The sequence below is a fragment of the Bufo gargarizans genome, chromosome 5 (genome assembly GCF_014858855.1).
Source record: "Bufo gargarizans isolate SCDJY-AF-19 chromosome 5, ASM1485885v1, whole genome shotgun sequence".
Taxonomy (NCBI): domain Eukaryota; kingdom Metazoa; phylum Chordata; class Amphibia; order Anura; family Bufonidae; genus Bufo; species Bufo gargarizans.
The window spans coordinates 95,041,414-95,063,282 of record NC_058084.1 but is presented as its reverse complement, the minus strand read 5'-3'; the positions used below and the strand labels follow the sequence as shown (position 1 = coordinate 95,063,282).

The following is a 21,869-nucleotide window of genomic DNA, read 5'->3' as shown; positions in this document are numbered from 1 at the left end:
CGACCACCACTGAACAAGACACACAAGCTGAAACGTCAAGACTGGGCCAAGAAATATCTCAAGACTGATTTTTCTAAGGTTTTATGGACTGATGAAATGAGAGTGAGTCTTGATGGGCCAGATGGGTGGATTGGTAAAGGGCAGAGAGCTCCAGTCCGACTCAGACGCCAGGAAGGTGGAGGTGGAGTACTGGTTTGGGCTGGTATCATCAAAGATGAGCTTGTGGGGCCTTTTTGGGTTGAGGATGGAGTCAAGCTCAACTCCCAGTCCTACTGCCAGTTTCTGGAAGACACCTTCTTCAAGCAGTGGTACAGGAAGAAGTCTGCAAGGTAAGAAAAACATGATTTTCATGCAGGACAATGCTCCATCACACGCGTCCAAGTACTCCACAACGTGGCTGGCAAGAAAGGGTATAAAAGAAGAAAATCTAATGACATGGCCTCCTTGTTCACCTGATCTGAACCCCATTGAGAACCTGTGGTCCATCATCAAATGTGAGATTTACAAGGAGGAAAAACAGTACACCTCTCTGAACAGTGTCTGGGAGGCTGTGGTTGCTGCTGCACGCAATGTTGATGGTGAACAGATCAAAACACTGACAGAATCCATGGATGGCAGGCTTTTGAGTGTCCTTGCAAAGAAAGGTGGCTATATTGGTCACTGATTTGTTTTTGTTGTTTTTGAATGTCAGAAATTTATATTTGTGAATGTTGAGATGTTATATTGGTTTCACTGGTAAAAATAAATAATTGAAATGGGTATAAATTTGTTTTTTGTTAAGTTGCCTAATAATTATGTACAGTAATAGTCACCTGCACACACAGATATCCCCCTAAAATAGCTAAAACTAAAAACAAACTAAAAACTACTTCCAAAAATATTCAGCTTTGATATTAATGAGTTTTTTGGGTTCTTTGAGAACATGGTTGTTGTTCAATAATAAAATTAATCCTCAAAAATACAACTTGCCTAATAATTCTGCACTCCCTGTAGAGCTGAAAGAAGAGGAAGTACAAAACCCAAGCAAAGCAAAACTGCAGGAATATCACAAAGCACAGGAGAGCTCTGGAGCTAACTTGTGAAAGCAACGCAACCAGAGCACTGACTGATGGGCTCTGGGCGCTTAAATGGAGGAAACCCCGCCCAATGGGCGGGTTCCTGAAACGAGATCAGCACCACTCCCTTTTTTTTTTTTTTTTTTTTTTTTTTTTGTACATGTGCTGCCAAAGCAAGCACTCAGAAAAACCAGAGCCTATACTGGCTCCACCTAAATGAAAAATTGTCTCCCCAGACTAATTCCTAAGTCCAGGATGTCATTCTAGGGAGCCAGTTTAAAGAAAGGTGAGTTTTATACATCACCGCATCGCTTCGGAAAACCGGAAGTGACGTAGCGTATTTTTTTACTTTTACTTTACAGCTGCTCCGCCCACAGAGCCTGTCTGAGAAGCTCCTCCAGGAAAGTGTGCCATGGCGAACAAGGTTAGAAAAATGACATATAGCCAGTACATTTCACATGATATAAATACTTCATGGTTTTGGCTATTGTCTGGGGCACTTTGGATTTTTGATACTTAGGGTGGCCAACCCCTTTAATAGTCTGGTCTATAACAGGCACAGCCTGCTGGGAAACACTTAAAAGGGGTTGTCCAGGCTTTTTAAGGATAGGTCCTCAATATCAGATCGGCGGGGGTCGGCTACCCGGCACCCCCACCGATCAGCTGTATGAGAAGACGGTGCATGCAGTGTGCACGTGCCATCTCCCTTCTCTCTTCCTGTTTGCTGTCTAGGGGACAGAAGCAGCGGGCAGGAAGAGACAAGGGAAATGGCAGGTGCGCACTGCACGCGCCGTCTCCTCTTACAGCTGATCGGCGGGGGTGCCGTGTGTCGGACCCCCGCCAATATGATATTGATGACCTATCGTGAGGATAGGTCATCAATATTAAAAAGCCCAGACAACCTCTTTAAGGCAGGCTTGGGGCCTAAACTGGACCAAGCCGCCGTGAAAAGGCAGCGGCCCAGCCTAAGGCCATTTAGTGACTTCTGTTATTTAAAAAAAAAAAAGGTGTATGGGTGGTCACTAAAGGGTTAATACACTTTGTCCAGCTATCAACAAGCTTTCATATTTCCTCATTGTATAATGTTTTAGGCTGAGCTGAGAGCCACATCCACACCGCAGTCTTCACCTCTTTATCAAACATGAATCTTTAGATCTTCATCCTCTGTCACTCATCACCAGTCGTGGATGGCTGTCTAGTTCCTTCTTCATGGTTTACATATCTGGGATCTTCCTTTACCACTTAAGGACCACAGGTTTATACCCCCCCCCCCCCCCCTAGTGACCAGGCCCTTTTTTACAAATCGGCACTCCACAACTTTAACGGTTTATTGCTCGGTCATGCAACTTCCCACCCAAATGAATTTTACCTCATTTTCTTCTCACTAATAGAGATTTCATTTGGTGGTATTTCATTGCTGCTGACATTTTTACTTTTTTTGTTATTAATCGAAATTTCAGTTGTAAATTTTTTTAAAAAAAACGACATCTATATATACATTTTTCTCTAAATTTATTGTTCTACATGTCTTTGATAAAAAAAATGTTTGGGGGAAAAAAAATAGTTTGGGTAAAAGTTAGAGCGTTTACAACAGGGATGTCAAACTCGTGGCCCTCCAGCTGTTGCAAAACTACCACTCCCATCATGCCTGGGCATACTACAGCTATCAGGGAATGATGGGAGTTGTAGTTTTGCAACATCTGGAGGGCCATGAGTTTGACATCCATGGTTTACAAACTATGGTACAAAAATGTGAATTTCCGCTTTTTGAAGCAGCTCTGACTTTCTGAGCACCTGTCATGTTTCCTGAGGTTCTACAATGCCCAGACAGTAGAAAAACCACACAAATGACCCCATTTCGTAAAGTAGACACCCTAAGGTATTCGCTGATGGGCATAGTGAGTTCATAGAACTTTTTATTTTTTGTAACAAGTTAGCGAAAAAATGATTTATTTTTTTTCCTTACAAAGTCTCATATTCCACTAACTTGTGACAAAAAATAAAAACTTCCATGAACTCACTATGCCCATCATGAAATACCTTGGGGTGTCTTCTTTCCAAAATGGGGTCACTTGTGGGGTAGTTCTACTGCCCTGGCATTGTAGGGGCCCAAATGCGTGCAAAGTAGTTTGAAATCAAAATGTGTAAAAAATGGCCTGTGAAATCCGAAAGGTGCTCTTTGGAATGTGGGCCCCTTTGCCCACCTAGGCTGCAAAAAAGTGTCACACATCTGGTATCGCCATCCTCAGGAGAAGTTGGGGAATGTGTTTTGGGGTGTATTTTTACATATACCCATGCTGGGTGAGATAAATATCTTGGTCAAATGCCAACTTTGTATAAAAAAAAAAAAAGGGAAAAGTTGTCTTTTGCCGAGATATTTATCTCACCCAGCATGGGTATATGCAAAATGACACCCCAAAACACATTCCCCAACATCTCCTGAGTACGGCGATACCACATGTGTGACACTTTTTTGCAGCCTAGGTGGGCAAAGGGGCCCACATTCCAAAGAGCACCTTTTGAATTTCATAGGCCATTTTTTACACATTTTGATTTCAAACTACTTCGCACGCATTTGGGCCCCTAAAATGCCAGGGCAGTATAACTACCCCACAAGTGACCCCATTTTGGAAAGAACACACCCCAAGGTATTTCGTGATGGGCATAGTGAGTTCATGGAAGTTTTTATTTTTTGTCACAAGTTAGTGGAATATGAGACTTTGTAAGAAAAAATAAAAAAAATAATCATTTTCTGCTAACTTGTGACAAAAAATAAAAAATTCTAGGAACTCGCCATGCCCCTCACGGAATACCTTGGGGTGTCTTCTTTCCAAAATGGGGTCACTTGTGGGGTAGTTATACTGCCCTGGCATTTTAGGGGCCCTAATGCGTGCAAAGTAGTTTGAAATCAAAATCTGTAAAAAATGGCCTGTGAAATCCGAAAGGTGCTCTTTGGAATGTGGGCCCATTTGCCCACCTTGGCTGCAAAAAAGTGTCACACATCTGGTATCGCCGTACTCAGAAGAAGTTGGGCAATGTGTTTTGGGTTTCTTTTTACATATACCCATGCTGGGTGAGAGAAATATCTCGGCAAAAGACAACTTTTCCCATTTTTTTATACAAAGTTGGCATTTGACAAGATATTTATCTCACCCAGCATGGGTATATGTAAAATGACACCCCAAAACAAATTCCCCAACTTCTCCTGAGTACGGCGTAACCACATGTGTGACACTTTTTTGCAGCCTAGATGCGCAAAGGGGCCCACATTCCTTTTAGGAGGGCATTTTTAGACATTTGGATCCCAGACTTCTTTGCACGCTTTAGGGCTCCTAAAATGCCAGGGCAGTATAAATACCCCACATGTGACCCCATTTTGGAAAGAAGACACCCCAAGGTATTCAATGAGGGGCATGGCGAGTTCATAGAATTTATTTTTTGGCACAAGTTAGCGGAAATTGATTTTTTTTTGTTTTTTCTCACAAAGTCTCCCTTTCCGCTAACTTGGGACAAAAATTTCAATCTTTCATGGACTCAATATGCCCCTCAACAAATACCTTGGGGTGTCTTCTTTCCAAAATGGGGTAATTTGTGGGGTGTTTGTACTGCCCTGGCCTTTGAGGGTCTCTGCAGTCATTACATGTATGGCCAGCATTAGGAGTTTCTGCTATTCTCCTTATATTGAGCATACGGGTAATGCAGGGCTCGACAAATCCCGGGCGCCAGGTCGCCATGGCGACCAGGAATTTGGTCCTGGCGCCTTGGGTATTTGCCATGGCATGAAAATATAATGCAAAATAGGCCCAGCAATCCAGCAGCCAGACGGGCGCAGTATCTCTTTAAGTTCACAGTAGACGCGGCGTCACGCACAAGTCCGCGTCTGGTAGGTCCGCCCCTCCCGCTTCCCGCCACAGACAACAGTAAAGAGGATTACACAGTCCATGTTCCGCTGGCAGTCACAGTCCCTGCTTGCAGCCTAGAGCGCTTCTGTCCGCTGGGTGCTGGTTGATTTGCTAGCTAGCCGTGCACCCAGCAGAGGAACTTGAGCCGGCTGTGCTGCGGGACTATTGTTGCTGCTGGCCTTGCTGTGACCTGACCTGACTGCTGTGACCTGACCTGACTGCCGTGACCGCGAACCAGCATCACCCTCCAGACAACAGTCATCCTGCAGAGAGAGTGACTTATCGTCTCCTCCAGGATTCAGTTTGTTTGAAGATTTACTCTGCCTGCCGCTATGCCACACAGTGACAGCAACAGCAAGTGCACAGTAAGTTAGCAGCAGTGTGCACTGAAATGCCAAAGTTCAGAGTTGGGGGCAGACAGCAGGCACAGTACATATGGAGGGGCTAAGGTGGCACTGGCACAGTTCATAAAGGGGGGCTATGGTAGCACCATGGCTCCTCCTTATGAACTGTGCTTGCTGTCTGCTTATGTGCACCAAGCCACCACTATTTTGAACTGTGCTTGCCGCTGTGCTGCCTATTATGTAGTGTGACACCATAATGTGGTATGACAGGTACTGGTAAGTCACTTCATTATTATTATGACATAATATTTTCATTATCTTGCTCATGCCCATGAACATACAGCTTTAGGCTCCATTCACACGTCCGCAAAATGTGTCCGCATCCATTCCGCAATTTTGCGGAACAGGTGCAGACCCATTCATTCTTTATGGGGACGGAATGGATGCGGACAGCACACAGTGTGCTGTCCGCATCCGAATTTGCGGTCTGCAACTCCGCAAAAAGATGGAGCATGTCCTATTCTTGTCCGTAGCTTGCGGACAAGAATAGGCATTTCTATGGGGGTGACGGGCTGGTGTGTTGCGGACCTGCAATTCGCTGGTCCGCAACACACCACGGACGTGTGAATGCAGCCTTATGAGGTTAAAAAAAAAACTGGCTCCTAACCTTTTTAGCTGGCTCCTAGATTCAAAGGAAATTTGTCGAGCCCTGGGGTAATGAGATTTTTTTTTTTCCGTTCAGCCTCTGGGCTGACAGAAAAAAAATGAACGGCACAGATTTCTTCATTCACATCGATCAATGTGGATGAAAAAAATCTCTGCCCAAAAAAAAAGGAGGCGAAAGGCATCTGCCAGGACATAGGAGCTCCGCCCAACATCCATACCCACTTAGCTCGTATGCCCTGGCTAACCCGATTGCTCCATTCACATCAATCGATGTGGATGAATAAATCATTGCCGGGATTTATTTTTTTATATATACAAAGTGTTTGCTGACTTTTGTGTAATCTGACAGCAGCGCAATGCTTCTGTCAGAATGCACATCAGTGCTGCAGCTGACTAATCGCTTGGTCCAACTAGAAGTTAAAAAAAAAAAAAAAAAAAAAAACACAGGCCGCAACGCAATAAATTTATTAACATTAACTTTAGATAACATTAACTTTTATAAACTTTTGAAACAGAATAATAACTTTTTTGCTTACCGGTGATTTTTAAATTGATTTTTTTACCTTTTTTATAGGACAAACCTCTCCTTCCCCATGGGACAATGTGCAAAGCGCAAATCGCCCAGAGATGTGGCGAAGTACATTATGCACACTTTGTCCCAGGTGAAAGGAGAGGTTTGTGGCAGCTCTGTGTGAAAGAGCCCTAAGACCCCTGTGTGCCTGTCCTCTGTCACGCAATCCCTATGCTAATAGTGTACCTGAGTGTGGAACTTGCGGAAACACTCCCCTATGCATAGGGCAGGCTGGTCAGGACAGTTAGGACAAAAAAAAGGTGGTGTCACGCCTTATTCCACCACTGCTACAGACACGACATCTTTTTCTTGGGGAACGTTGAGTTGGGGTACCAGGATAGACAGACGGGAAGTGTCTGCCATGTAGCCGGCTCACTACATCAGGGCCTTGGGGCACGGACCCTCCTGGATACAGGATTTCCGAAATGATCTCTTCCTGGAATTTTAGGAAGGATCCTGTTCTCCCAGCCTTACTGTAGAGAACAAAACTATTATATACAGCCAATTGGATCAAATATACAGACACCTTCTTATACCAGCGTCTGGTGCGTCGGGAAACTAAATAGGGAGCCAACATCTGGTCATTGAAGTCCACCCCTCCCATGTGAAGGTTATAGTCGTGGACAGAGAGGGGTTTCACAATGACTCCAGTTGCCCTTTCAATTTGGACAGTCGTGTCTGCGTGAATGGTGGACAGAAGGTAAACGTCCCTCTTGTCCCTCCACTTCACCGCGAGCAGTTCTTGGTCACACAAGGCAGCCCTCTCCCCCCGTGCAAGTCGGGTACTAACGAGCCGTTGGGGGAAGCCCCGGCGACTAGGTCGCGCGGTGCCACAGCATTGAATTCCGACTAGATGTAAGTGCTGAAAGAGGGCCACGCTTGAGTAAAAATTGTCCGCGTATAAGTGGTACCCCTTGTGGAGTAAGGGTGACACCAAGTCCCAGACAATCTTGCCACTGCTCCCCAGGTAGTCAGAACATCCGACCGGCTCAAGTTTTAAGTCTTTTCCCTCATAGACCCTAAAACGATATGTATAGCCTGTGGCCCTTTCAGGGATCTCTACCTCATCATCTTCGCTAGCGGTTAGAGTGCCACTGCTGTCTACAGGTTCAAATTCTGAACCACTGGATTCAGCGGGTGAGGCGTCCCCATCGCTTTCATCCATCACGGCCAGAATCCTGTAAGCCTCTTCAGCCGAATACCCCTTGTTTGACATTTTGGGTTCACTAAATTTAGGGGGTATTCCTGTGAGACTACCCAGGAAAAAGAGCAAACCTACCTAGTAAAAAAGAGTGCTTGCAAAGTAAAGCTGCGATCGCTAATAAAGATCCAAAAAGCTCAAAAGTGATCTTTATAGCGGTGCAGCGATTTTACAGTGTTTTTGCAGTGATCAGAAAAAAAAAATTCTGTCACTGCGGTGGGGCGGACTGAACGTAAGTGTGCGCACAAGATCAGGCCTGATCAGGCGAACACTGCGTTTTGTAGAGCCTAAGGTGACCCTAATGTACTTACAGTTGCAAGAGAAAGTATGTGAACTCTTTGGAATGATATGGATTTCTGCACAAATTGGTCATAAAATGTGATCTGATCTTCATCTAAGTCACAACAATAGACAATCACAGTCTGCTTAACCTAATAACACACAAAGAATTTAATGTTACCATGTTTTTTATTGAACACATCATGTAAACATTCACAGTGCAGGTGGAAAAAGTATGTGAACCCCTAGACTAATGACATCTCCAATAGCTAATTGAAGTGAGGTGTCAGCCAACTGGAGTCCAATCAATGAGATGAGATTGGAGGTGTTGGTTACAGCTGCCCTGCCCTATAAAAAACACACACCAGTTCTGGGTTTGCTTTTCACATGTGAATGATGCCTTGCACAAAAGAGCTCTCAGAAGACCTACAATTAAGAATTGTTGACTTGCATAAAGCTGGAAAGGGTTATAAAAGTATCTCCAAAAGACTTGCTGTTCATCAGTCCACGGTAAGACAAATTGTCTATAAATGGAGAAAGTTCAGCACTGCTGCTACTCTCCCTAGGAGTGGCCGTCCTGTAAAGATGACTGCAAGAGCACAGCACAGACTGCTCAATGAGGTGAAGAAGAATCCTAGAGTGTCAGCTAAAGACTTACAAAAGTCTCTGGCATATGCTAACATCCCTGTTAGCGAATCTACTATACGTAAAACACTAAACAATAATGGATTTCATGGGAGGATACCACAGAGGAAGCCACTGCTGTCCAAAAAAACATTGCTGCACGTTTACAGTTTGCACAAGAGCACCTGGATGTTCCACAGCAGTGCTGGCAAAATATTCTGAGGACAGATGAAACCAAAGCTGAGTTGTTTAGAAGAAACACACAACACTATGTGTGGAGAAAAAAAGGCACAGCACACCAACCTCAAAACCTCATCCCAACTGTGAAGTATGGTGGTGGGGGCATCATGGTTTGGGGCTGCTTTGCTGTGTCAGGGCCTGGACAGATTGCTATCATCGAAGGAAAAATGAATTCCCAAGTTTATCAAGACATTTTGCAGGAGAACTTAAGGCCATCTGTCCAGCAACTGAAGCTCAACAGAAGATGGGTGTTGCAACAGGACAACGGCCCAAAGCATAGAAGTAAATCAACAACAGAATGGCTTAAACAGAAGAAAATCCGCCTTCTGGAGTGGCCCAGAGTCCTGACCTCAACCCGATTGAGATGCTGTGGCATGACCTCAAGAGAGCGATTCACACCAGACATCCCAAGAGTATTGCTGAACTGAAACAGTTCTGTAAAGAGGAATGGTCAAGAATTACTCCTGACCGTTGTGCACGTCTGATCTGCAACTACAGGAAACGTTTGGTGGAAGTTATTGCTGCCAAAGGAGGTTCAACCAATTATTAAATCCAAGGGTTCACATACTTTTTCCACCTGCACTGTGAATGTTTACATGGTGTGTTCAATAAAAACATGGTAACATTTAATTCTTTATGTGTTATTAGTTTAAGCAGACTGTGATTGTCTATTGTTGTGACTTAGATGAAGATCAGATAACATTTTATGACCAATTTGTGCAGAAATCCATATAATTCCAAAGGGTTCACATACTTTTTCTTGCAACTGTATATAGATCTGAATGCGATTAGTCTTGATCACTTACAGATACTAAAGTACTAGTGCTGATTAGCGACAGCGATGACGCTAATCAGCGACTAATCAGTGACTGCGGTGCGGTGGGCTGGGCGCTAAACTACCTAGCAGTAGCCAACTACCTGGCAGGGATGAGGGACCCTGATCAATGACAGGGGGGGTGGACAAGAGGGTGATCAGGGAGTCTAATATGGGTGATCAGGTGCTAAATAAGGGGTTAATAAATGACAGGGTAATGTCTAATGTGTAGTGTGGTGATTTGGTGCTACTTACAGAGCTGCCTGTGTCCTCTGGTGGTCGATCAAGCAAAAGGGACCACCAGAGGACCAGGTAGCAGGTATATCAGACGCTATTTTCAAAATAGCGTCTGACATACCGATTTCATTGGTCATTTCAAAAATCCACAGCCTGCCAGCCAATGATCGCGGCCGGCAGGCTGCAGATGAACTTGTGAACTGCGCGATCCTGTGAACACGCGCGTTCACAGGAAATCTCGGCTCACGCGAGATGACGCCGATCGGCGTTAGTGTGACCTGGCAGCGCTGCAGCAATCACGCCTTTCTGTGTTAGCGAGACGGGAGGTGGTTAAAGGGCTTCTGTCACCCCACTAAAGTCTTTTTTTTTTTTTTTGGGCTACTTATAATCCCTATACTGCGATATATCAATCTATAATGCTATTACACATTTTGGTTCAGTAGTTAATAAAAAAAAAAAAAACGGACTTTTATAATATGCTAATTACCTGTCTACCAGCAAGTAGGGCAGCTACTTGCTGGTAGCAGCCGCATCCTGATTTCATTTCATAAACACCCCCTCCTCATGTTGATTGACAGGGCCAGCGAACGCACTCGTCCTCTGCTGGCCCTGTCTGCAATCAAAATCTGGCGCCTGCGCCGTACCCGTCTTCAGTCGGCGCAGGCGCACTGAGAGGAGGACGCTCGCTCGGCCGCTCCATCCTCAATGCGCCTGCGCCGATGACGTCACATCTAGACCCAGCGCAGGCGCACTGAGGAAGGAGCGGCCGAGCGAGCGTCCTCCTCTCAGTGCGCCTGCGCCAACTGAAGACAGGTACGGCGCAGGCGCCAGATTTTGAATGCAGACAGGGCCAGCAGAGGACGAGCGCGTTCGCTGGCCCTGTCAATCAACATGAGGCGGGGGCGTCTTTATGAAAGGAGGATGCGGCTGCTACCAGCAAGTAGCCGCCCTACTTGCTGGTAGACAGGTAATTTGCATATTATAAAAGTCCGTCTTTTTAATTGAACCAAAATGAGTAATAGCATTGATATATCGCAGTATAGGAATTATAAGTAGCCCCCAAAAAAAAAAAAAAAAAAGACTTTAGTGGGGTGACAGAAGCCCTTTAACTTCTTCATCCACTCATATACTGTGTACTTCTTTGAGGCAAAAACATTCCTCCACATTGTGCACAATGTCTTTAATAAATACCGACACCAGACACACCCTCAGACCACAAAAACTAAATCACTGCACGCTGCTCTTCATTCATACAAATCCCACAGTGTTTCTTGCGCTGCAGTCACAAATGAACATTCAAACCTGTACCGCAGTGACTGGGGAAATTAGCGAAAAATTATGCATTTGTCTTGTAGTTGATTAAAATAAATTCTACAACAAGAGTGTGGATTATTTTTGACTCACCCTCATAGAAACATAGCAACACAGTGATTTTCTGAGTCTTGTGTTTATCGGCTTTCCCATTTGTTTTCATTCTCCAAAAGCATCATGTCAGTATGGTAATTGGCTTTCCATGATTGGTTCAGTGAGAATACAGTATGCAGATAAGAAGTAGATTGTAAGCCCCAATGGGGAGAGATATCAGTATAATTTACTCTCATGGCCTTAAGTATATCAGCACTATATACATATTTAAAATGGAAAGCACGAGAAAAGAATAAAGCAGCCTGGTTTGTTTTTGGAATGTATCATTTAATTGTATTTTTCATATAATAAATTAGCAAGACTACATACTGTTCTTTAGTTCTGTATCTTGAGCCTGTGCAATTGTAGTCTCTCCAACCCCCATGTATAGTGAACTGCAACACACTAAAACAGTTTCACATTTATACTTCACTAAACCATGGATTATAATGGGCAAGGAGAACAAACACCACAAAGAGAGTCTTTAAAAACAAAAAAAAACATGGATGGGAGATACAGAAGCAAAGCATGGATGATGCAGCACATCAATGAAGATTTAACTTCTGGCAGTCACTGCTTGGGGTTGCTCTGACTGTAGCTGTTTTCCCAGATATTCCCTGAAAAACATTAAATTAGATTATTAGTGATCCAAGCAAATTTCCAAACTTCTATTTCACAATAAAACAGAAGCCATTGATATACTGTAGGGACAGGAATGTTAAAGGGTTTCTACCACCTGATTTTGACCTAATTAGCTGTCAGACACTAGCGATCTGCTAGTGTCTGATCTACCTAACAATGCTATTTTCAGACCTTTGTGTGGATCCGTTTCACTAAAATTCTAATGAGCCTCTAGGTGCTATGGGGGGCGTCTTTTCAGCACCTAGAGGCTCGGTCTACTCACACTGTATGCCACCCCGCTCGTCCGTCAAGCCCGCCCATCTCCTCTAGAATGCCATCCTCCATCTCAGCCAGCGGACGAATTATCGCGCTTGTGCCGTGTGCATCTGTATTCGGCGCAGGCACGAGAATTAGTCCGCTGGCTGAGATGGAGGATGGCATTCTAGAGGAGATGGGCGGGCTTGACGGACGAGCGGGGCGGCATACAGTGTGAGTAGACCGAGCCTCTAGGTGCTGAAAAGACGCCCCATAGCACCTAGAGGCTCATTAGCATATCAATAAAAGTTGAAACGGATCCACACAAAGGTCTGAAAATAGCATTGTTAGGTAGTTCAGACACTAGCAGATCGCTAGTGTCTGACAGCTAATTAGGTCAAAATCAGGTGGTAGAAACCCTTTAAACATTTTTGCAATATATTTCATTAGAGAAAGATGCTTCTTTATACTAGTGTGTAAAGAGTTTTCTCAGCAGTGTTATGTAGAGAGCCTGTATTCAGTCTTCAGTCTTTTACAGAGTGCTGAAGACGCCTGTGTGTAACATACAGAGGCTTCCATCCTGCGTCTTGTCACCACCCCTGTCCCCATGTGCCCTATCTATAACTGCCCATTACCCTGGCTATCTGACTTGCTCCACACAGCAGTCTTCAGTGCTCAGTAGAATGCTGAAGACTGAAAACAGACTCTCCTCATTTACACTTTAAATATTCAAAATATTCTGTTCTTTAAAAATCTTTACAGATGTGTGCAATACAGTTTATTTTCCAATTTACAATACGCTTGTTTCTTATTCCCTAATTTACCATTATCTACGATATACTGTGGTATTAATTACTGCGGTAGTTTAGTGACATCAAGAGGAGGTAGCACTTGTGGTCCCCATACTATACGGCAGTTTCGGCTGATGGAAATCTAATGTGTATGGCCACCTTAAACTACAGAGGACAGTTCAAGTCATGTCTCTGTTACATTGAATTTTCATTTTCATTACTGTTACCATTATTGTTACCATTATACTGTTACCATTATCCGGTACAGGATATGTAAATATATATGTTTTTTCTTTAAATCCTATTTCTACATGTAATCAGAGTTTTTGTAAAGACCTGAAACACAAGTACGTGTTTTTTTCTTCTAAATGGGTATTTATCGTGATATAGATCGTTATCATGAAAAATTTGTTAATATCGTTATTGTGGAAATATTTTTGATATCACTCAACCCTAATTCTACATCGCTATAGTAATGAGGCTTGTACCTAGTGTCATGGAAGGAGGGACACATAATTAGAGATAAGGCCATGGCCACAAGTTGCATCTAACTCATAGAATCCACACCATCTCCTGTCACCAAGTAACTGCTGTTTCAGATGTTCTGGCCCTGGAGACGGGAGTCACAAGATTAGTCTCTTTTCTGATGTCAGATTATAAAGTCCTGTGTTGCCAACAGAAAGGACCTGGGAAAAACTGAAATAATCTACCATACCTGAATAGGCAGATGTTTTGTGAGCACTAAATGTTACTGATAATTCGGGATGAGCGAATTGACTTAAAACATCCGAGATCTATTTGCATAAAACTTAGTTTTAATACTCCGTACAGTACTGGAACTACGTTTTATGCGAATAGACTTTGGATGAAACATCTGAAGTCAATTCATTCATCCCTACTGATAACCTAATCCACAAGTCATGTCATGTGATTACAGACTGTCCAACACAATTCGGGCATACAGAGACAGTAGGTTGGTAACCAGGAAAATTAAATGTTACAGGTGCATAAAAAAATGTTTCTAAAACCAAAAAAGATTGCTCTCTTTCATCTAACATGCCCAGAGTGTTATTACTTCATGGCCGGGTGGCTTGACTGGTCCACGTACAGAAAAAACTGACAAAGAATAAGATAGCTAACAGGTGAAATAAAAAATGGACAGTAATATAACTAAAATGTATGGCTTGTTGATGTACTTTTTGAAAATAAAAGCATAAACTAATAAATAAGGGGTTTCTGAGCGTCATTCAGACAAAATAATGAAGTTATTAAAAGGTCTGCATGTATTTTTTTCTACATTCAATCTGGTTTGCAATTCAACAGATACGATATAATAGCAGGTGTGCGAAGGCCAGGAGCAGCGCAGGGAGCGGGAACCCGGGTAAGTATATTTAGCGTGGAGGGGCATGGCATATGGGGGAGGGCCGGGGGCTTTTTTGGGGGGGATTGGATAACCCCTTTAACTCCCTTTGTTTGGACTTTTAACATGGCAAACCGAGAATCACACTTTCCACTACGTACAATGCTCTTTCTGTAGGCATCTTTATCTAGGCCTATCAGGAACACAATACAGCTGTCTGTATTGTTACCATTATCCGGTTTCCACATCTACTATTATCATGAGAATTATCCTACGGATAAATGTAGCAAACTGACAGTGGATTACCCATCTATGTAGGAGGTCTTATTAGTTGTGTCGACTGTGACAGAAAGAAAATATTCTGAATTTCCATTTTCATAGTTATGCCAAAATGAACAGGAATAACAGCCAAAAAACAAAACAAAAACCATTTTCTATAAATACTGAGCTTAAAAAAATTATTGGGTAAATGTCTAATAGGTGAAGATTCCACCTATGGGAGTCCCACACAACAGCCAATTTCCATAATCCCCATAGCATATATGAGACTCATACACATGATCAGATGGACTGTTCAAGCAGAAGAACAGTTCATTTCACAGAAGGAAGGCGTTCTGCCCTTGGTATGATGGATCTATCAACAGCAGCACAATAAAAAAAATATAGAAAAATAACAAAGTGAAAAGTGAATAGTTCTACTCAAAGGCTGAGCATCACTGTCATGTTACATGTGAAGCAGACGTCACATTTACCATCTCTTATGCATATAAATGTTCATGGTTCTAAGGATTAACCTGTCAAATTTAACTCCTGGGTACAGCCATGATTTAGGCAGTTAAGCCAGCCATTTTTGGCAAATCTAAGTTATTTAGATATTAGGCTTTCAAAATGTATTACAAATACACGCAGCTTCATTACCTCCATCCCCAAATGCCCCTAAGGCCGTCTACTGCTTCCATGATATGGATCACTAAAGAACCCCATATCCACAAGCTTTTAAATAGCCTTATGATGTCTAGCTCTGAAATGGAACCCATATGGGTGTATACATTTTGTGTAATGCACTGGAGATCGAGGTCTGGCACACAGATAAAGAAAATGTGAACAGAAATAATGAATCTTCCATGAATAACAAAAATATATACCCCCTGCTGAATGTAATTATCACGATAGGTTTTGCCATTCACTCAGTTACTGTGCTTGGTCATTACTACTCTATAAGAGGCTTCTGCAGCTTATGTCAAGAGGGCTCCTAATTATCCTCTCCATTTATGTAAAATACTCATGTATCCTTTTGTTTCTAGGTCTATGTGGCTCTGCATGCTGTGCACGGATTTATCTAAGGCTGAAGAACTGGTTCAGAAAAAAAAAAAAAAAAACTGTTCAGCACCAGTGGATATCAATATAATCTTTTGTTTTATTTAATTGCACGTTTGAAAGTCAGTCCTGCGACTGAAAATATTATTTTAAAAAAAATCATATAATGGACTATAAACTGTAACTACTGGGCTTTCACAGTATGTCATAAAAGATGCACCATTATTCAAAAGGTTTTGAACATATTTAAGATTTTTAACCCTTTTCAAATCACTTATTTTAAAACAGACCTTCACCTCTAGTTTGTATTCCTAACCGGCGCACACATAAGTAATAACAGATGTTTCATGTAGATTTCTTTGGCAGTCTTACTTTTGAATTTTTATTTTGAAATTTGTCATCCCCCCCCCCCCCCCCACCAGTTTTCATGCAATCCATGCAACCTTCCCAAAAAGAGGGCATGTAAAGTAAAGGTGGAAATGTTATCTTCTTTTATGCCAGTTTTGTGGCCTGAAAGAAGACTGAGATCTATGGCAGCTTGGAGCTACCATAGATTTCAGTCTAAGCGCACGGACTGCCAGAGGAGGTGCCTAATTTATGACATCATATAAATTAGGGGCATCCTCCAGCCCCCGCAACGGATATCATTGCATTCAAGAGCTTAAAAAGGAATGGGAGGGGGGGGGGGGGGGGGGGGGGGGGGGGGGTTGGAGAGTGAAGAGCAAAAATTTGTAAAAATAAATAAATAAAATTGACAAAAAGAGATAACCTCTCTTCAAAAAAAAAAAATCTTAGCCCTGGAAGACTGGAGGGTGTTATATACTAATTTCCAGGCCAATTGGAACAACTTTGATTCACGACGATAAAATCCCCCTTTTTCTCACCAGGATTTAGAGTGTGTTCTTGATGCATTTGATTGATATTAGATTTGATGTCACATACATACAGCTAAGCATACTTCTCACAGAACCTTCCTACCCAAACAAATAGACAGTGATGTTGAAATCCAAAAAAACACGATAGGGTACTGATTGCCCTGAAATCTGCCACAGGCGGACAGTTGGATGGCCTCAGTCAGATTACACTGCCCCTGCAAGCCACTTCCATTTATCTGAGAGCCTCAGGTTCCTATTAGACCGCTCAATTTTCAGGCCAATTGCTGGGAACATGTGCTTGTTAACGATGATTGATCTGTACAATCAAGGAGTCAATCAGCCGATGAACAAGCAAATGCATGTTTGTCGGCTGATAGACAAGGTTCATCATCTCCCAGGGTAATTAGGGATGTGCTGCCAATAATCAACAGAACTGAATGAGGGAGGAACGACTGTAGTAGCCATTGTTCCTCCCACATTCAGTTTTCTTAGCCCTGTGTAATCAGGTCGGTGCAAAATGTGAGCCGATGGACGTGTTATCACATATTCACATCAGGTAGTGTAATACAGCCCTTACACACTTGGGGTCCATTCACACGTCCGCATATTGGGTCCGCATCTGTTCTGCAATTTTTTGGAACGGGCGCAGACCCATTCATTTTCAAAGGATGTTGACAGCACACCGCATGCTGTTCGTATCTGCACTTCCGTTCCGCGGCCCCGCAAAAAATATAATGTCCTATTCGTCTCCGCAGGCACTGAAAACAAAAAGGGATTTCTATTATTGTGCCCGCAAAACGCGGAATGCACATGGCAGGTGTCCGGGTTTTGCGGACCGCAAAACAGTTGCAGACGTGTGAATGGACCCTTAGTGTTGACATTCCCTCTGTTTTAAAGGGGATGTCCAGTTTCCTTTATTGCCGATCTATCCTGACATCAATGTCAGATCGGCGGGGGTCTGCCTTCTCTTCTCGATAACTTCAGCTCCTCTGCCCCATTCAATTCAGTGAGAAGGAGCAGTTACACTCCGTCTGCTCCTTCCCATTGAAGAGAATGGGGAGCTGCAGTTAAACCTGCTCATCACTGCAATGTTGATGGCGAGCAGGTAAACAGTGAAGAGAAGGCAGCGCTCCTGAAGATAGGTCATCAATATAGAAAACCGGCCAACCCCTTCAACCAACAAAATGCAAAAGCACGTGCAGTTTTACTTTATAGCAGATATCAAGACTTCTCCTCATTTGATTGAGTATATGTGCAGCAATAACCCAAAAATCTTCTTCTCATTTGGGGTAAACTTACTAGCCATTTACATCATTCTATCTTTCCTATAAAAAAAAAAAAAATATCAAAATTTCTAAATTCACTGGCTTCCTGATCAGCTTGTGAAGGGCTAGGGATTATAGGCGGGAGCCAATCGGAGCACACAGAGCTGTAGCGTCTGAAGGAGGGCGATGAAAAGATGAAAACAACTCAAGTCATCTTCTAATGGCAAGAAGGGAAGTTTAAGCAATGCCTTATACTACTTAATTGTGAGCTACAAAATTACAATTCAATTTAAAACAACTAGAAATAAAAAAAGAAAATATATTGCAAAATCTTCACTCTTAAACAGTATGACTGACAGCTTCATCAAACTAACATCCCAGAGTGACATAAAATGTGAAGTTCCGAAAGAATTTTCTTCTGATAATACTTAATGTCTTCTATCTGATCCCCAAGGATCTGAACACCCCTCCAGACATTAAGATATATAATAAAAATATGAAAAATGCGCTGTAGACTAGATTTTGTAACAGCAGATGAACAGCACCTCTGACAGTCATCTCGTTAACAGGCTATTAAGTGACAAGTAGAATTAAGGTTGTCTATCAAAATGAAAGGCGGTATAAATAACTATAATCGATACCTTTTGGAGGGCCTGAAGCATTTACTATGAGACTTTAATGTATTTGCTTTGTAATTTACACAAATTGTGAGATCTGTTACTACTGGGCTAGTGGAGTAAAGCAGCGCTGGGACATTAGGGAAAATGACTGTCCATTAGGGTTATTTGAGCATGACAAACACTGGAACACATTTAACTATATGCTCTTAGGTGGTTTGTCATCACAATTCAGGAAGTGAAAAATTATTTTTGGTGAATTACTGTGCATTTATGATATGAACTATTTTCTTGAAATGGAAAAAGGCAAATAGCACAGAGTACAAAGTAAACGGCAAGCAAATGGAGGAAGCGACACATGCTGCAAGCAGAACAATCTGATGGAGGGGATCAAAGCTTGTGTTTCTCCACTTAATTTTGAGATATGACAAAGGAATATACCTGGAAATATTAAGAAACTTGCATTTGGAATTGCCAAATAAATTAGTAATGGGACATATCCTCTAAAGATATAAAGCTTACAAAGGAGCTAGTCCTGCTTAGGCTTCGCACTCCAGGCCATCTGGTCAGATGTAAGGTATCTCGCTATTTAAAAACCATGGTTTGAACTAGGGCTGATCGATTAATCAAATTAATTCCGATAACTCGCCCTTTTACTGCTGATATTGATTTTTAAGAATAGTCTTTTTTTTTTCCGGAGCATGGTATCAGTGCATGTGCAGGTCCTTTTCAGTCCCTGCCGCCCATTCCATTAATAAGTCAGGAGGGACTGAAGAGACCTGTATGTGCTGCGGTAAAACAAGGCTCCACATAACTGCGGAAGCCCGACAATCCAACCAACTGTAGCCAGGCTCCAGCCTGCATCTGGTACCCGCTCCAGAGCAGCAGGCACTCCCAAGAGACCAGCAGAAATTTCCCATGCCTCCTTTCCTGCTCTTGTCTCCCTGTCTTTTCTTTCTTCTTCTCTCTGGTCTACTTCTGGTCACCTCAGATCTGCCTGGAGATCCGTGATGGGGAGAAGCATGCAACACGCAGGTAACGGATGTAGTCACCACAGTGACAGAGAAGGCCAGGACAGCCTGTGTGTATGTGGCCTCCTGTATGAGGTTTGTCCCTTCATGTCGTGCCTATAGCAGCTGACAAGGCCCCCCTATGAGCAGCCCGCACCTAGCAATGGGGGGACTTTTAGTTATAGTTGGAGGGGTTGTTTAGAATGTATTTGGTGTTTTTATCCCATCACTGAGACCTGCTTTACACTTGCGTTGTTAATTCCGGTTTTGAGATTCGGCAGAGGTTCTCAAAACTAAAAGTAAACAGATCCATGCCATTTAATACATTCGGATGTATGGTAATAAATTTAAACTGAACAAACCTGATCTGGTACGAAAATCATTGCAAGTCAATGGGTGCCAGATCCATTTTTTTCTAGCCAACAAAAAATATGGATCCGGCACCATTGACTTACATGGATTTTGCTGCCGAATGCAGTTTGTTCTGTTTCGCAGCTTGCAGCGGTTTTGTGTCAGGTCAAACAACGCAACAAAACAGAACGGAAGGCATCCTGATCAGTTTTGTCCCTAATGACAATGAATGGAGACAAAAGTGATCCTTTTCTGCCCGGTTTTGAGATCCTCTGCCGTATCCGAAAACCGGAAAGCCACAATGCAAGTGTGAAACAGACCTGACAGTTTTTGTTGTCGTTTTCTTGGTCTCCATGTTCCAGAAGCTGTATATATCTAGCTGTATATACAGTGTTATATTTCCAGGCAACGTTTCAGCCCACTCAATGAGGCCTTTGTCAAGCAAAGCAATACTGCCACACATATAGAGTATATATACCCAAAATTGATCACATGATTCATAAGTGAATAAATGAGCACATGGTACATCAAAACAATTGGTCACATGAATAATACACAGAATATAAAATTACAAGAAGTGCAAGATAAATACATGATTTTCCATAAATACTAAAGGGACTAATACCTAAAAAGGACACATCCTCAAAAACATTGATTTGTGAGCTGAACTATATTTCACGATTACATATTTTAAAACCAGCAAACCATCGGTGGTTCAGTGTGTCCGCATGTAGTCTGCACTAGCCTATGCGAACTGCGCAAGCGCGGGGCCAGAGCATCTATTCTTATGGCTCTATGTTGTGTCATTCCTCTATTATTTCTACTAGAAGTTATGAATGAATTGCTAGCAGTCTGCAGTAAGGGTACAGAGGGGTGGTAACAGGTTAGGGGGGGGGGGGGTGTACCTGCACAGACTGAAAATGGCAGCACTGATTGGATAGAGCGAGGCTGTGCAGGTACACCCCCCCAACTGGTTACCTCCCCTCTGTACCCTTACTGCAGACTGCTAGCAATCCATTCATAACTTCTAGTAGAAATAATAAAGGAATGGCACAACATAGAGACATAGGAATAGATGCTCCAGAATTATTATTACATGGGGAATGCATAAAGCTATTAAAACAGAAAAGTCGGGAGAGGTGACAGGTCCTCTTTAAGCTATGTAATATTAGACCTGCCACCCCCCAGAAACATGATATGGTGCTTGATTGTATCTCGAAAATTTACTGACAACGGATTTGCCCCCCCAAAAAAAAATGAATACCAAAGTACTCTAGTGCCTACTTTATGTGATTTGTGTCATTCTAACCAACTGAACAATTCTAAGAGAGAAATTGCTATACTTTATATCACTAAATTTCAGATCCTTCATGCTGGGGACAATAGCCAACAAGAGCAGTCCCACCCAGGAGAATGGAGCTGTGGTCACTCATTAGCATCACAGTCTATTCACACAGGAAACTCAGGGGGGTTCCAGAAGTCACACCCCAAGTGATCATACAAAAACCTCAAGACAGTGCTCTCCAACCACAACTTGTGCACTATGGTGTTAATCTTAACAGACTCAGGGGCACCTCCTGGAGTGGGGTGTCATTGCCTGCAGTATGCAGCTTCAGCCCTGTCCTAGACGTTTGCTCCACAAAACCTCCACCTCGAGAGAGAAGACTCCCTAGTGATTAGGTTTAGACCAAAAGGAAGCAATTGCAGACATCAGTGGCTCAACCTGCCATGTTATAGTGAAGCATCATGGGATTTGTATCAAAAATCTCTTCCCCAAAGGGAATCTGAAAACCAAAACGGAGCATGAAAGAAGGCACAATAAACATAGAAGATATCCATAGTTTCACAGACATCATACAGGGATGCTATGGAAATGTATGCCAAAGAGGTTCTTTAAGATTTTAACATGCTTCATTTACTTGCTTTATTAATAAACGGAACTTGCATTAGGTCCATAATGGTTTGGACCACTCCTAGCTTCACCAACAGACTCCTATAGGAGAGTCGTACAGTAACAAGGCTCAGCCATGTCATACGTGTGTTGTCTCATAAATGACTGAACATGTCCTA

The 21,869-nt window shown here is 42.8% G+C and overlaps 1 protein-coding gene across 1 annotated transcript in view; it reads right to left on the bottom strand.

Moving 5' to 3' along the window:
* Positions 1 to 11,604: 11,604 nt before the first annotated feature.
* The window catches only part of ATP6V1H (ATPase H+ transporting V1 subunit H), a 147,802-nt gene continuing 137,537 nt past the window's right edge, over positions 11,605 to 21,869 (bottom strand). Inside the window, exon 15 of the mRNA XM_044294499.1 lies at positions 11,605 to 11,954. Within this exon, the coding sequence (XP_044150434.1) occupies positions 11,894 to 11,954 (61 nt within the window). The 3' untranslated portion in view covers positions 11,605 to 11,893. The remainder of the gene's footprint in view (positions 11,955 to 21,869) is intronic.